General features: G+C 44.1%; 1 protein-coding gene across 4 annotated transcripts in view; it reads left to right on the top strand.

Moving 5' to 3' along the window:
- Positions 1 to 15,088, top strand: part of ANKRD13A (ankyrin repeat domain 13A) — a 43,763-nt gene extending 28,675 nt beyond the window's left edge. Inside the window, exons 8-15 of one of the 4 annotated variants that reach the window (XM_033220656.1) lie at positions 722 to 803; positions 2,679 to 2,740; positions 3,465 to 3,598; positions 4,436 to 4,593; positions 5,641 to 5,754; positions 9,099 to 9,259; positions 11,934 to 12,001; positions 13,007 to 15,088. In XM_033220656.1, the coding sequence (XP_033076547.1) occupies positions 722 to 803; positions 2,679 to 2,740; positions 3,465 to 3,598; positions 4,436 to 4,593; positions 5,641 to 5,754; positions 9,099 to 9,259; positions 11,934 to 12,001; positions 13,007 to 13,202 (975 nt within the window). In that variant the 3' untranslated portion in view covers positions 13,203 to 15,088. The remainder of the gene's footprint in view (positions 1 to 721; positions 804 to 2,678; positions 2,741 to 3,464; positions 3,599 to 4,435; positions 4,594 to 5,640; positions 5,755 to 9,098; positions 9,260 to 11,933; positions 12,002 to 13,006) is intronic. The other 3 variants (XM_033220657.1, XM_033220659.1, XM_033220658.1) reach the window with 3 other exon arrangements.
- The last annotated feature ends 1,619 nt before the right edge of the window (positions 15,089 to 16,707 follow it).

Genomic DNA, 16,707 nt, shown 5'->3' with positions numbered 1-16,707 from the left:
GATGGCTGTCTGAGTCATACTAGTATTACAAAATTACCAGCAGAGGCGGGGTGCGGTGGCTCACGCTTGTAATCCCAGCACTTTGGGAGGCCCAAGTAGGCAGATCACTTGAGGCCAGGATTTTGAGACTAGTGTGGCCAACATGGTGAAACCCCATCTCTACTACAAATACAAAAATTAACCAGACATGGTAGCACACGCCTGTAATCCCAGCTACTCTGGAGGCTGAGGCACGAGAATCGCTTGAACCCAGGAGGCGGAGGCTGCAGTGAGCCGAGATCACACCACTGCACTCCAGCCTGAGCAACAGAAGGAGACTCTGTCTCAAAAAAAAAAAAAAAAAAAAAAAAAAAAAATTACCAACAGAAGTACAGGATCCTGATTTGGGTACCTTAGTTTAATAGAAACCCAGGTGGAAACCTAGATTGCAGGGCATTTGTTTGAGACTGTTTAGCCACAGCAGGGCAAGCAGGAAGATACAGCCTGTCACTGCTAACTCCTCGGTATTAAAACTCAAATACGGGAGGTAACTGCTGATGCATTTTTCAGTTGATAGTTTATATACTTTCTCTGAAGGACCCTAATGATAGTTAACCATTTCTGATTTTTATTTTGCTGGATTGTTTTCTGTTTTTTTGCTTCAGCATTCTTGCTTTTGCTGTGCTTATTTTTGGAGTTTTGATTCCCTGTGTCACTGTTTTCTTTCGCATACACCTCTCAGGTTTACACAGTAAACAATGTGAATGTGATCACCAAAATACGCACAGAACATCTGACCGAGGAGGAAAAAAAGAGATATAAAGGTAATCACCACCACCCTACCACCTCCTGTTTTGTTGTTATTTTTTAAGCCTAGAGGGAACTCTTTGTTGGCTCTGTTAAGTTTAGGGTTAATGTGATTGGGATATGTTAAACCTAACCCTAACTACTTCCCTTTTTTTTTTTTTTTTTTGAGACAAGGTCTCGCCCTGTCACCCAGGCTAGAGTGCAGTGGCGCGATCTCAGCTCGCTGCAACCTCTGCCTCCCGGGTTCAAGTGATTCTCCTGCCTCAGCCTCCTGAGTAGCTGGAATTACAGGCACCCGCCACCGCACCTGGTTAATTTTTTGTATTTTCAGTAGAGGCAGGGTTTCTTCATGTAGGCCAGGCTGGTCTCGAACTCCTGACATCAGGTGATACTCACCTGCCTCAGCCTCCCAAAGTGCTGAGATTGCAGGCGTGAGCCACCGTGCATGGCCCCTAGCTTCTTTTTATAAAAATTTCTGGCCAGGCATGGTAGCTCACGCCTGTAATCCCAACACTTTGGGAGGCCAAGGCGGGCAAATCACCTGAGGTCAGGAGTTCGAGGCCAGCCTGACCAACATGGAGAAACCCCATCTCTACTAAAAAAATACAAAATTAGCCAGGTGTGGTGGCACATGCCTATAATCCCAGCTACTCAGGAGGCTGAGGCAGGAGAATCACTTGAACCTGGCAGGCGGAGGTTGCAGTGAGCCGAGATCACGCCATTGCACTCCAGCCCGGGCAACAAGAATGAAACTCTGTCTAAAAAAAAATAATAATTCCTGGCTGAGCACAGTGGCTCACCCCTGTAATCCCATAATCCCAATACCTTGGGAGGCCAAGGTGGGTAGATCACTTGAGCCCAGGAGTTTGAGACCAGCCTGGCCAATATGGTAAAACCCCATCTCTACTAAAAATATAAAAATTAACCGCGTATGGTGGCACACTCCTGTCATCTCAGCCTCTGGGGAGGCTGAGGCAGGAGAATCGCTTGAACCTCAGAGGCAGAGGTTGCCGTGAGCCAAGGTTGTCCCACTGCACTCCAGCCTGGGTGACAGAGCTAGACTCTGTCTAAAAAAAAAGAAAAAGGAAAAAAAATTTCCTTAGTCTGACTCATTCTTCGAGGTGTTTCCCTATAGTTGGCCTCAACTATAATTAAAGCTATTCATGAGGGCTTGTTTATGTGTTATCAAGAATAATTGTGGAATTCAGCTAAAAAAGGAGATAAGGATATTTGAGAACATTTATCACTGGAATGAGTGATTTAGTCCAAACTATTGTGATGAAAGATTTAGACAGAACTTGGGGTCTGAGCAAAAACATTGCATGTGGTTGCCACATCCCAGCTCCATCCCAGCCCCTCCAACTCTATGGCCTTGTGAAATTACTTCTGCTCTGTGCCTCAGTTTCCTCAGCAGTGAAATGCAGGTGATATCCAACCTTCCTTAGAGTTATTGAGAGGATTAGATGAGTTACGACGTGGAAGCCTTTAGAATGGCGCCTGCAGTATGTGGTAAGCATGCAGTAATTGTTCACCAGCACCACCACCACCATTGCCATTACTCCACTTTGACAGATGAGGGAACCAAGGCCCAGAACACATGGATAGTGAGTGGCCAAGGTGGGGTTGGAATCCAGGTCTGGCTCACTCCAAAATCCAGACTCTTCCCATTATTCTGCTTTAATTATTACAGCTGTTTATCTGGTTTAGCGATCCTCATGAAAAGTACCCAATAAAGGACAACTTAGTTTATGGTTATTGTGAATGATTTGATCAGCCAGTCTGTAATTGCATTTCCTAATGAGGTAGCTTGGACCGGAAACTTTAATGAAGATTTTTTTTATAGCCACAAGTAAGATATAATATTAGACTTTAAACTTCCCCCCTCTCTGTAGCGGACAGGAACCCGCTGGAATCTTTGCTGGGAACTGTGGAACACCAGTTTGGTGCACAAGGGGTAAGTTGAGGCAATGAGCTTTCATTGCAGTTAGATGAGAGGAAACAACTTGTCTATGCCTGGGATGGCATTTACTGGATCCTGAACAGCCCACTCTTTGTAAAGGCCAAAGATACCCCCAAGCTGGAATTTCAGATACTCTTGAAAGAGAATTAGATGAGTGAATCTTTGAAAACAAAGATTTTAGAGGAGGGGTAGTAATTATAGAAATCAGGTGCTTCCCCTCTTATCCATTATAAACAAGGGGACTCTCTATAGAAATGGAACTTAAAAAGGACTCAGGACTTTATATTGCAACAGAGCACCTTAACAAATATTTCCTTACTCAGTGCTCACAGTAACTATGTGAACTTGGCACAGTAGATGTCTCTGCGGGGCAGAAAAATGACCTTTCCACTGTCAAAGCTAGACAGGGAAACAGCTAGAACTTCAACTCCAAGTCTTCCAAGTCTCATGAACTTTCAGATATTTTTCTTTCTTTGCTATAATCAGGAGATAAAAATTTAAAGGAGAGTAGAGAAATATTGTGAAATGAAGAAATCCATTAGACTTGCCATGTAGTTTGGTGATACTCTCATAGATTTTCTTGTTCCATTCAAAAAAGTTAGTGAATAGAACTTCTTGGTCTTAGCTGGTTAACACGTCCACCTCAGACACTGAGTGCCGTAGGCCTTCACTTGTGAACATCACTTGGCATTTCTGACTCTCCCGAGTTCTGGCTCAGCAGGACCTCACCACGGAATGTGCTACTGCAAACAACCCCACAGCCATCACGCCTGACGAGTACTTCAATGAAGAGTTTGATCTGAAAGACAGGGACATTGGAAGGCCAAAAGAGCTGACGATTAGAACACAGAAGTAAGAGAGGTTCAGCTGCCATTTTCAACCTATGTATGTTTCAGAAATTGTGCTGTTTTATGGTGTTATGTTGAATCATTGCACTGCCCCCCCACCCCCCTTTTTTTTATGGGGGAGACGGAGTCTTGTTCTGTTGCCTAGGCTGGAGTGCAATGGCACGAACTTGGCTCACTGCAACCTCGGCCTCCCAGATTCAAGCAATTGTCCTGCCTCAGCCTCCTGAATAGCTGGGACTACAGGCACGTGCCACCATGCCCAGCTAATTTTTATATTTTTAGTAGAGACGGGGTTTCCCCATATTGGTCAGGCTGGTCGTGAACTCCTGACCTCATGATCTGCTCGCCTGGGTCTCCCAAAGTGCTGGGATTACAGGCATAAGCCACTGCTCCCAGCCTCCTCTGCCCCTTTTTATAAAAAATAATTTTAAAATTACTTTGCCATGAAAGCCAACAGTAGATTGTTCATGTTATTAGCTCTTTTCCAAATAGAATCTAGATTGGATGTAAGAATTCCTTTTTTTTTTTACTGCTAACCAGCTTCAGCTGATCAAATTCAAATGAAACTGTTTCCACCCGCTATCATTTCTTCATGCTTGCTGTCAATTAAGACTTTGATAGTGGCAGGTTGTCATGCAAGTCGCTTGCCTTGATTTCCAGATTTTAGGGTGATGTGAATTCCTCATCTCCCTAGACATTTGACCTTTAATAGGTCCGAATTAAGAGATGACTGGGCAGAGTGTAGAGTAAGGCTGCTGTTGTCTAGCCTACTGCATGGCAGTAATCTCCTTTTCCCATCTGGTGGAGATGTCCTCAGTCTTTTCTTGGTTGAATTCTGCAGGTTTAAAGCAATGCTGTGGATGTGTGAAGAGTTTCCCCTCTCTCTTGTGGAGCAGGTCATTCCCATCATTGACCTAATGGCTCGAACGAGTGCTCATTTTGCAAGACTGAGAGATTTCATCAAATTGGAATTCCCACCTGGATTTCCTGTCAAAATAGGTACTGCTAAATAAACTTCAGCAACACTTAGAGGTTCTGCCCATGTTTGTGGGTGGCAGCATATGGGTGGCAGGATGCTTCAGGGAATTGGAATGCTTTAGTTCAAAGTAGCTTATAGACATAATGGAGGAGGTCAGAGTTCTCCTGTGGTTTAATTTGATTTAAAGAAGTGTTATGATTGGTGGTTCATTTTGCATATCAAAATCAAGAGATCTCCAACCATCATTTATATTTGCAAATGGTGCTGACAGATGTAAAAAGGCATAAAAACATGACACAGTCATTGTTTTAATGTCAAAACTTACTTCAATGAGACTTCAAATTAGATAATTATTTGAGGAAGACAGTTGACACCAAGATCCTTTGATACATAAATATGATCTACATCCCAAGCTAGTATGCGTCAAGTATGCATAATGCTGTGTATATGTGTGTGTGTGTGTGTGTGTGTGTGTGTATATATATATCTCATACATACTACACATGAAGAGTATTAATTTTGGATAGTTGTATGATCATGATGCTTGAACCCTGGCTCGATCACTTACTCACTGTGATTTAGGAGAAAGTACATAACCCTCTTTTTTTTTTTTTGAGACGGCATCTCGCTCTGTTGCCAAGGCTGGAATGCAGTGGCATGATCTTGGCTCACTGCAACCTCCACCTCCCAGGTTCAAGCAATTTTCCTGCCTCAGCCTCCTAAGTAGCTGGGATTAGAGGCGTACACCACCACGCCCAGCTAATTTTTGTATTTTTAGTAGAGATGGGCTTTTATCATGTTGGTTAGGCTGGTCTTGAACTCCTGACCTCAGGTTATCAGCCCGCCTTGGCCTCCCAAAGTTCTGGGATTACAGGTGTGAGCCACCGCACCCAGCTGAAAATATGTAATTCTCAGTCTCAGTTTTCCCATGTGTGTATTGGGGAGGGTTGTTATGAGGCTTAAATAAAATAATACTTATCAAAGTACTTGGCATAGTAAGCACTTAGTAAATGATAACTATTGTTATTCTCAGTAAAGTTTACTTATAAAAGTTTTTATTTTGTTAGAAATTCCCTTGTTTCATGTCTTAAATGCACGGATTACATTTGGAAATGTTAATGGCTGTAGCACTGCCGAAGAATCTGTATCTCAAAATGTGGAAGGGAGCCAGGCTGATTCAGGTAAAAAAATAAATAAATAAAAAGTTTAGTTTTGTTATTTAAAAAAAATTTTATGGCCGGGCGTGGTGGCTCATGTCTGTAATCACAGCACTTTGGGAGGCCGAGGCGGGTGGATCACCTGAGGTTGGGAGTTCGAGACCAGCATGACCAACATGGAGAAAACCCATCTCTACTAAAATACAAAATTAGCCAGGTGTGGTGGCACATGCCTGTAATCCCAGCTACTCGGGAGGCTAAGGCAGGAGAATCACTTGAACCCAGTTGGGGGTGGGGGGTGCAGAGGTTGCCGTGAGCTGAGATTTTGCCATTGCACTCCAGCCTGGGTAACAAGAGCAAAACTACATCTCAAAAAAAAAAAATTTATAATTCAGTCATCATATTCATAATTCACTCTGAAGCTGGAATATCTGAGGGAGTCTGTGTTGGATGAAAGAAAACTTTAGATTTAGTTTAGATTAAGCAAAGAAAAACTTGTAGTATATGTATGATCCTAGTTATATTAAAAAGACAGGATGTTCTTAAAAATCAGCTTTATTGAAGTGTAATGTACATACAATAAAACGCTCTCATTTTAAGTGTGACGGTTCAGTGCATTTTTTTTTTTTTTCTTGAATATAGAGTCTCACTCTGTCACCTAGGCTGGAGTGCAGTGGCACGATCTCTGCTCACTGCAGCCTCTGCCTCCCAGGCTCAAGCAATTTTCTTGCCTAGTCTCCCAAGTATCTGGGAATACAGGTGTGTGCCACCATGCCTGTCTGATTTTTGTATTTTTATTAGACACTGGGTTTCACCATGTTGGCTAGGCTGGTCTGGAACTCCTGACCTCACGTGATCCACCCACCTCGGCCTCCCCAAAGTGCTGGTATGAGCCACCATACCCAGCCACGTTTTGACAAATGTATGCATCTATGTAACCACCGCCACAGTCAAGATAGATAGCATTTCCATATGCCCCCAGATTTCCTCACGCTCCCTTGCCATCAATACAATTCATATTTTTAGATGCAATTGTAAATGGACTTACTTTCTTAATTTCATTTTCCAATTACTAGTATATAGAAATATGAATGAGTTTTGTATTTTGACCTTGACTCTTTTTTAAAAATTTTTTTAATCTTTTTTTTCTTGCACAATTGCATGGCCAGAATTGACCTTGTTTATCTTGTAACATGGCTGAATTTACTTGTCTTACACTTTTTTGTAGATTTCTTAGAATTTCTTACATATCTGGTCATGTTGTCTATTAATAAAGAAAATGTTACTTTTTCCTTTCCAATCTTTAAGCTTTTTCTTTCTTTTTCCTGACTTATTGGACTGACTAGGACATCAGTACAATGTCAAGTAAGAGGGGTAGGAATGGCTGTCCTTGTCTTGTTCCTGGTTCTAGGGGAGGAAGGATTCTTGTGCCATTAGGTTTGATGTTATCTGTGTAGGTTTTTTGTAAATGTCCCTTATTAGTTGAAGGACATTATTCTCTTTTATTTCTAGTTTGCTGAGAGTTATTACCATTTTTAAGTATTGATTTTTGTGAGATGCATGTTCCGCAACTATTGTGATGGTCCTGTGTTTCTCCCCTATAGTCTACCAATAGGAGAAATTAAAAGATAGCATTTTAATGTATATAAATTAAGACTTCAAATAAAAACAAACTCGACAATAATATACAACTTTATGTTCCCATGTGGCAATAAAGTTGGGTGATACGTGTTCATGAGGTTGTGCAGCTGAGGAACACTCATGTACTCTTGGCAGGAAGAGATCGGTATAGTTCTTGAAGAAAACATTTGGCATTACTGTGTAAACTGAAGATGTGTATGACCTACCAATTCCTAGATGTGTACCTAAAGAAACACATGAGCATACATGAGCATCTGGAGACGCCAGTACTGGGCAGCAGCATCCACTCATAACAGCAGAAACCTGGAAACAACCCAAATGTCCTGAGATGGTAGAATGTGCTATTGTACTCTGTTAATACAACAGAATAACATATAGTATTGAAAATAAACATTTATAGCTATGTGCGTCAAGACTGTTGAATTTCAAAAGCATAATGTTGAATGAAGAAAATCCAATTTGAAGAATAAATTCCAATGATTCCATTTATGTCGAGTTCACAAACAGGCTAATACAAACTGTTAGGATGATATACATGTGGCAAACTCCAGAGAAGAGCTAGGCAGTGTAAACAACTATTCTGAATTATGTATTTACCTCTGGAGAGGAAGAAGGGGATATTGTTAATGAGGGATGTGCCTGTGGTATGGTATTGATAGTGTTCTTTTTTTTTTTTTTTTTTTTGAGATGGAGTCTCGCTCTGTCGCCCAGGCTGGAGTGGAGTGCAGTGGCGCGATCTTGGCTCAGTGCAAGCTCTGCCTCCCAGGTTCATGCCATTCTTCTGCCTCAGCCTCCTGAGTAGCTGGGACTATAGGCGCCCGCCACCATGCCCGGCTAATTTTTTCCTTGTATTTTTAGTAGAGACAGGGTTTCACCATGTTAGCCAGGATGGTCTTGATCTCCTGACCTCATAATCTGCTCACCTCAGCCTCCCAAAGTGCTGGGATTACAGGCGTGAGCCACTGTGCCCGGCAGTTATTGATAGTGTTCTGTGTCTTAAGTGAAGGGCACACAGGCATTTGCTTTATTATTATCATTTTTAAGTGTTCAGATTTTTTTTTGTTGTTGTTGTTGAGACGGAGGCTCGCTCTGTCGCTCAGGCTGGAGTGCAGTAGTCGGATCTCAGCTCACTGCAAGCTCCGCCTCCCGGGTTTACGCCATTCTCCTGCCTCAGCCTCCCGAGTAGCTGGGACTACAGGCGCCCGCCACCTCGCCCGGCTAGTTTTTTGTACTTTTTTTCAGTAGAGACGGAGTTTCACCGTGTTAGCCAGGATGGTCTCGATCTCCTGACCTCGTGATCCGCCCGTCTCAGCCTCCCAAAGTGCTGGGATTACAGGCTTGAGCCACTGTGCCCGGCAAGTGTTCATATATTTTATAGATACTATCTTTTATATATTTACCATGTATCTTCATGCAAAAAGAAGAAACACATTGGTGTGACTGTGCATATGTGTTTAGAGGGAGAAATCTTCGCTTTTCATTTTACAGTCTTGTGTAATTTTTATGACTATGTGTTCATTTTTTCCACTAAAATCAAGGAAAAAGAAAAAAGCTGTATTCTGTCACTTTTTTCTGTCATGCTTCCTCAGAATCTCTCATATAATAGTAAGCCTTGATTATTATAATTTTGAGCCTTTCTTTTTTTCCTAATGTAAAACATTTTTGCAAAAAGTTGGAGTGGAAATGTAATGAACTCAGACATTGGACGGTTGCCTTTTGTGTTTCAGCCTCCCACATCACAAACTTTGAGGTTGATCAATCTGTGTTTGAAATTCCCGAATCTTACTATGTTCAAGACAATGGCAGAAATGTGTATTTGCAAGATGAAGATTATGAGATAATGCAGTTTGCCATCCAGCAAAGTCTGCTTGAGTCCAGCAGGAGCCAGGTGGGTTTATCAGAATAAATGGCAGGTCTTGGGAGGTCTTACCCTCTGGGTTAGCCTCAGTGTTTGGCTAATCTGAAAGATTTATTCTAAATATCAAGTTTGACACATTCATGGTATTTGCATAGGTTGTACTTTGTGCATCTGGTCTTCTTACAAAAGCTTGTTATGTAAGCGATCATCTACATAATCCCAGTCAGCACCATTCACAAGATGTCTTCAGGCAGACTTTCCTTTTCCTCATTTTCATGCACATAGCTTGTAATTCTGTACTTTTCGAGATGTGCTTCATTTTCTAGTACTGAAGCAGTAAATTCCATCGTATTTTTCCTGAATCACACCATCATATTTTTCCTGAAGGATTACCTATGTGTCTGTAGTCTCAGATGAAGGTCATGAAGTGGATTTGAATCCCATTCCCTCCACAAACGGTATCATCTCCCTAAACTCTCTCTGGGTCTCTAGTGAAACAGAAAACGAAGGACGGGACAGACCTGTGTAAGCTGTAGGCTGTGTGTGTGTGTGTGTGTGTGTGTGTGTGTGTGTGTGTGTGTGTGTGTGTGACTTTTTCTTGCCCAAGTTGGAGTGCAGTGGCTATTCCCCAGCATGATCATATTGTACCCTAAAACTCCTGGGGTCAAGAGATCCTCCCACCTCAGTCTCCCAAGTAGCTGGGACTAAAGTCATGCACCACTGCACACAGTGGAACAGTTACCTTTTATTGTCGTATGTGGTTCTCCCTCCATGCCTCACCTACCTGGGACAGTCCAAGGCTTGAGGTCCTCCTCCCCTAACATCAACTCCTTCCATCTCCTTCCTTCTGTGGCTCCTGGCTCTACTAGGGTAGGGTCTGGTCTGCCTCCAGCACCCTCTGGTATGTCCTGGGTTCCTGCAGTCCATTTATTTGTTTGTTTCTTTGTTTGTTTATTTTTTGAGACAGAGTCTCTCTCTGTCGGCCAGGCTGGAGTGCAGTGGCGTGATCTCAGCTCACTGCAAGCTCTGCCTCTGGGGTTCATGCCATTCTCCTGCCTCAGCCTCCTGAGTAGCTGGGACTACAGGCGCCCGCCACTATGCCCGGCTAATTTTTTATATTTTTAGTACAGACGAGGTTTCACCATGTTAGCCAGGATGGTCTCTGTCTCCTGAACTCATGATCTGCCCTCCTCGGCCTCCCAAAGTGCTGGGATTACAGCCGTCAGCCACCGTACCTGGCCCATTTATTTGTTAATTGACTTTTTCTTCCATTCTTCATTCAGATATTGCAGAGTACTTTCTTTGTGCCAGGCTCTGTGCCAGGTGCTGGGAATTCTCTGGGAAGCAGTCCCTGCCTTCACAGGGCTGCTGCTCTGAGAACACTGCTCACACTCCAGCGTTCTCACTGGTTTAAGCTTGTAGCTTTCTGGTTCTATTCCTGAGTCTTAGTGCTTGTGTAATGTGAGTCTACCTCCTCCACTTCCCCCTGCCACCCATGGCCCCATTCCCAGACCCATTCAGTTTTCTAAGCCAGACCCCAAAGCAAGCATGTTCCCTTTGGGAGGCCTCCTGGGAGAAGACCCCTGGACATCACCATCAGCCTGGTATGCTTTTCCTTTCCCTATGTAAGTGAGCTTGCTCCCCTCGCCAGCTTCCAAGAAGCTTCATAAACCTTGTTGACCGTAAGTTTTAACAAGGGGAGTAGCCAAAGTCAAAGACTACCAATATTGAATTATGTCTTCTAATCTTGCCCTTGAAGAATTATTGGCTGGGTGCAGTGGCTCATGCCTATAATCCCAGCACTATGGGAGGCCTAGGTGGGAGGATTGTTTGAGCCCAGGAATTTGAGACCAGCCTGGGCAACATAATGAGATCCTATCTCTACCAATTTTTTTTTTTTTTTTAATTTTTGAGGCAGAGTCTCACTCTTTTGCTCAGGCTGGAGTGCAGGGGCACAATATTGGCTCATTGCAGCCTCTGCCTCCCAGGTTCAAGTGATTCTCATGCCTCACCCACCTGAGCAGCTGGGATTACAGGTGGGCACCACCGGACCCAGCTAATTTTTGTATTTTCAGTAGAGACGGGTTTTCACCGTATTGCCCAGGCTGATCTCAAACTCCAGGCCTCAAGTGATCTGCCAGCCTTGGCCTCCCAAAGTGCTGGGATTAGAGGTGTGAGCCACCGTGCCTAGCGTCTACCAAAAATTTTAAAAAGCCAAGTATGGTGTTATGCATCTGTATTCCCAACTAGTCAGGAGGCTGAGGTGGGAGGATTTCTTGTGCCCCCGGGGTCAAGGCTACAGTGAGCTACGATCACACCACTACCCTTGAGCCTGGACAACAGAGTGTGACCCTGTCTCTAAGAAAAACAAAAACAAAAACCTGCTTTGGTCACTTGAACTTTGCCCAAGGTCAGCTGTGTTTCTGTTTTTCTATGTGTGTATCTTCCACTTGAGTTAGCTGTATTTAAGAGATTGATTTTGTAAAAAGGATGAGAAGGCTGTGGCTTTGAGTTAGGCTGTGGCATGTTACTAGCTGCCACTTAGGTGTTGTTTTTGAGGTAACCCAAGTCCCTGTTAGTTAGCACTATTGATAATGGTCATGGAAAGACTTCTAATTTGGTTCTTGCTGCCATTGTTTCCTTACCAGAATGGCACCAATTTCTCCTAAGACATATTCATGTCTATCATATTTGTCTTTGCCAGGAACTTTCAGGACCAGCTTCGAATGGAGGGATCAGCCAGACAAACACCTATGACGCCCAGTATGAGAGGTGATTGACTGATGTGACTGTGGATTAAACCAGGGTGGACACAGGCGGGCAGACACGTGGCACTGTGCATTTGCATGGTGACACACACTGGCAGAAAAGACTAGAAAAAGTAGGGTAGGTGCTGTGGCTTACGCCTGTAATCCCAGCACTTTGGGAGGCCGAGGCAGGCGGATCACGAGGTCAGGAGATCGAGGCCATCCTGGCTAACACAGTGAAACCCTGTCTCTACTAAAAAAAAATACAAAAAATTAGCTGGGCATGGTGGCGGGCACCTGTAGTCCCAGCTACTCAGGAGGCTGAGGCAAGAGAATGGTGAACCCGGGAGGTGGAGCTTGCAGCAAGCCGAGATCATGCCACTGTACTCCAGCCTGGGCCACAAAGCGAGACTCCATCTCAAAAAAAAAAGACTAAAGTATTGGCTCTCCTGCTTCCTCTTGTGGCAGTTACTTACTGTAATAACTCTGGACTTGATAGCAAGTTTCCAGGAATGGGTGATAGAATTTCTGACTGGCTCACAGGTCAGTGCCATTGGGGGAAAGGTACTGAGTCAGTGTTTTCTGATTGGTTTGATCTTCTGTGAATGATGTATGACCACAGGGCCTAGATGTCCTCAGTGGGAAGTTTATATAATTGTAAAGATAAGGAAGTTTGTGGGAACAGCTCCAGAGAGTTAGGGAAAAACTGCGAGGATTCATTTCACGAAGACTTTTCGTATACTTAAGGTGTCTGTGAGAGCCTGTTGATGAAGAACCTGTTTTGCTTTAAAACAGATCCAAGTTCAATTCCCAGCCCTATCACTTACTGGTCGGGTGGTCTTGGGCAGGAGTGTGGGGTTTCTCACCTGTATACAGCACTTACACCCCCAGCGTTATGTGGGATTAAATGGCATCATGCATATTAAATGCCTGGCACAGTATGTCCTTGGTAAGCGGTTAAGAAATGTAGTTACTGCTGCCACCATGATGATGGTAGTGACTCTCCCTTTTTATCTGTTTTCCAACCCAGGGCCATCCAGGAGAGCCTCCTCACCAGCACAGAAGGCCTGTGCCCCAGCGCCCTGAGCGAGACAAGCCGTTTTGATAATGACTTGCAGCTGGCCATGGAGCTGTCTGCCAAAGAGCTGGAGGAACGGGAGCTCCGGCTCCAGGAGGAAGAGGCTGAGCTCCAGCAAGTCTTACAGCTGTCACTCACTGACAAATAGACCTTTTGGCCTGTGGGCCGCACAAAGCAGAGGCTCTGGGCTGTCACAGATGCTGTGTCAACCAGGGCCCCGGGGCTGAGGGCCTGTACCTCACGTGCGTGCAGCAGACAACAGCTACCCCTTCTTTATGCAGAGGTGCAGAACCAGGGACTCCCGGGCCCATCCAGGCCGCTCCCTGGGGTGGAGAAGGGACCAGGGATTGCAGGCCCCATCTCCAGGCTAAGGGGAGGAGAGCATCATCACTTTCCATTAGCTGTATTGGCTTGCAGGTCACATTTTTACTACCAGCTTTAGACAAAACCCCAATCCCCGCAGGTTTGTAGATCAATTTTTATCAAGGAGTGATAACAAAACAAGTTATTGCAGAGTCAGGGTGCTTTTATATATGAGAGCAGCAGCCACGTTTGTAAAGTGTGGTCTATGAGAATTGGAGACACATCTTTACTGTTCACCAAAGAAATGGGTAATCTGTGCTGATGTACTCCTTATTTTTACCTTTTTACAGGGTTTCTAGGATGTTGTCATTATTCTTCCTTCATCTCTATCTGATTCCATTCCTTCCACACCCAGCTCAAGTTAGAGGAGATACATATAGAATCTATTTTAGATTATTGTTAACTATTTGCATCAAATTAAGATACACAAATGGCCATGGATGTTGCCTTCGCCTTAAACATTACTAATAGTTTCACATCACCTCACTGCACGCATCAAGGGGTCTGATTTGAATTTGTAAAGGCAATTCTTTTGAGAGCAGGATTCTCCAGGCTAAATCAAAGGCAGCTAATCCTGTCCCTGAAGGAGCAGCTAGGGGAACCTGAGGCTTGTTCTTGAAGTGGGCAAGCTGGCCAAAATATTGGAACACACAGAACCAAACCAGGTGTGTTCCACACCTGCATGAGTGAAGGATTTCCACATAGACACCTAGGAAGAACCCACTGCATGCCCTAGACTCACTCCAGAGGAAGGATGGATTTGCAACCAGAAAGGGAGCGGAAAACCACGGAGCTCCATGGCTCCTCATTCAAAAGGGAAAATGATGATTCCACATTGCTTTTCAGAGTTCAAATCAACATCTTTCTGAATAAATCTATTTTTTAACAGAATCTTTTTATTATTTGTAAAAGATATAAAAACAACTATTCCCATCAGTAGCAATACAAGGTTATACATTTTAACCAGATTTTCTCAGGCCTTTTTTGGATACCTTTAGTAGTTAACTGTCTTTTGTCAAACCCTCCTGTAAATAACCATCGCACAACATACAGAAGCCTGGGGAATACAGCCAAGGGCACTGCTCACTGTGGCCCATGTATTCATTCCCACAGGCTGCACTGAAATAACCTGGTAAACAGTACCCTCCTCCATTTTGCGTCTATTTCCTCTGTTGTGCTTCTTTGGGGATAGGAAGAGAAACATAACTACTATTCCAGGTAATGCCTGTATCATACAGTTAGTGTTGCCAGTGAAACGTTCCCAGACACAAAGAATTGTGCTTTTAATTCCATGTCACCATTTGCCTTTTTTTTTTTTTTTGTCATGGTCTGACCAAAATTCCTTCCCTGCACAGCAGGCCAGTATAGGCAATGTCACATTTGTTTCAAATACGCAATGTGGCATTTTGTTTACTTCGCATTTGCCATGAGCAAAGACACTTCTTGGAATGGCTGCAGCGAGGCCGTGTCATTGGCTTACAAAGGTGACTCACAGGTAATTTCTGTGTTTGCATTCCACTGCTCTGCTCCCTAAGGTCCTTGACTTTCTCCCCTGGAATTCACTTAAAAAGGGACTGAGCATTGTGTCAACCTGTTGCAGCGTTTTTCATATATGTGTTCACTCTAAAAATGCAAATAAAGACTGCTTCCTTAGAGGGTGCTCATACAATATTTCAGTCTTTGAGTCTTTTTTCTTTCCAGTTTTTTCTAGTCACTGGATGTAGTGACCACACTTCCTGTTATGTATGTCAGTAGAACATTAGAATGCCTCACATTGCTCATTCACCACTGCAAAGGTGGCATGCTCCTCCCAGCCTTCCTGCCCAGGTTAACAAGCCCTGTGCTGCTTGTTTCAAATGGAAACTAAAAGCAAGCCAGTGTTGGGCTGTTCTGACACCCATGGTTCCTCCTGGAGGTAAACTGGCCCTTGTAGGGTAAGGGAAGCCCAGCCAACATCAAAGCTCTGCATCAATGCTATCCCTTGAAGCCAAGTGCTTTATGAGGCTGTTCCTAGAAGTCCAGATGATAAGGCTTCCAAACTCTTCCTATACCTAAATATGTTGGTATTAAAAACAACAACGGCAGTGGCCAGTAGAAATGGGTGGGTTCCAAAACTGAGGCTGTATTTCTGGGAAGATGTAAAGGAGCTGCTTTGCTTTTGGGGGAAAGTAGATATCAGTACTTGAAGCTACAAGAACACTATGAAGAAAAACATTACTCCTTCGGGTCAAGGGGTGCAATGACTATGGATTATTTAAAAACTGAAAAGCTAAGCTTGAGTGGCCCAATATCAGCAGAAAGTTTTTGTTTTTGTTTTTCTGAGACAGAGTTTCGCTCTTGTTGCCCAGGCTGGAGTGCAATGGTGCAATCTCGGCTCGCTGCAGCCTCTGCCTCCCGGGTTCAAGCAATTCTCCTGCCTCAGCCTCCTGAGAAGGTGGGATTACAGGCATGTGCCACCATGCCCGGCTTTTTGTATTTTTAGTAGAGACAGGGTTTCACCATGTTGGCCAGGCTACTCTCAAACCCCTGACCTCAGGTGATCCACCCGCCTCGGCCTCCCAAAGTGCTGGGATTACAGGCATGAGCCACCGTGCCCAGCCAGAAACTAATTGAGCAATTTCTGCACGTTAGACACTGCTAGGAACTAGGTTCCTAAGGCACTCTGCTCTATAAACAAGCTTGTCACACTGCATAAACGTGGCATGTCAAGGAAGTGGAAGTCTGCTCTAAATAATGACAGGAAAGGGAAACTGTCATAACTGCCAGCTTGGTCACAGTCTCTTGACCATAAATGACATCAAGGAAGATGAACTGGATATGGAAATTTCCAGTGATTCTGTGGTGCAGTGAATGATGGAGTTCAAAGTACCACCTAGACCTCTGTTTAGAAATATATAGGTTTAAGCCTGAGGTCCAGGTGGAAAAAAATACAACATGCTGATATGACTCCACAGAGCCACTAAATCATAGGCAACACTAGGAGACTTCCTAATCTCAACTTTAGGTCAGGCACAGTGGCTCATGCCTGTAATCCCAGCACTTTGGGAGGCTGAGGTGGGTGGATCACCTGAGGTCAGGTGTTTGAGACCAGCCTGGCCAACATGGAGAAACCCCATCTCTACTAAAATACAAAAAAATTAGCCGGGCATGGTGGCTCATGCCCATAATCCCAGCTACTCCAGAGGCTGAGGCAGGAGAATCGCTTGAACCCGGGAGGTGGAGGCTGCAATGAGCTGAGACCACACCATTGCACTCCAGCCTGGGCAACAGGAACCAAACTCCATCTCGGG

Source organism: Trachypithecus francoisi, unplaced genomic scaffold (assembly GCF_009764315.1).
Source record: "Trachypithecus francoisi isolate TF-2019V2 unplaced genomic scaffold, Tfra_2.0 Lachesis_group11, whole genome shotgun sequence".
Classification (NCBI taxonomy): Eukaryota; Metazoa; Chordata; class Mammalia; order Primates; family Cercopithecidae; genus Trachypithecus; species Trachypithecus francoisi.
This window is presented reverse-complemented; position numbering and strand designations above follow the sequence as displayed.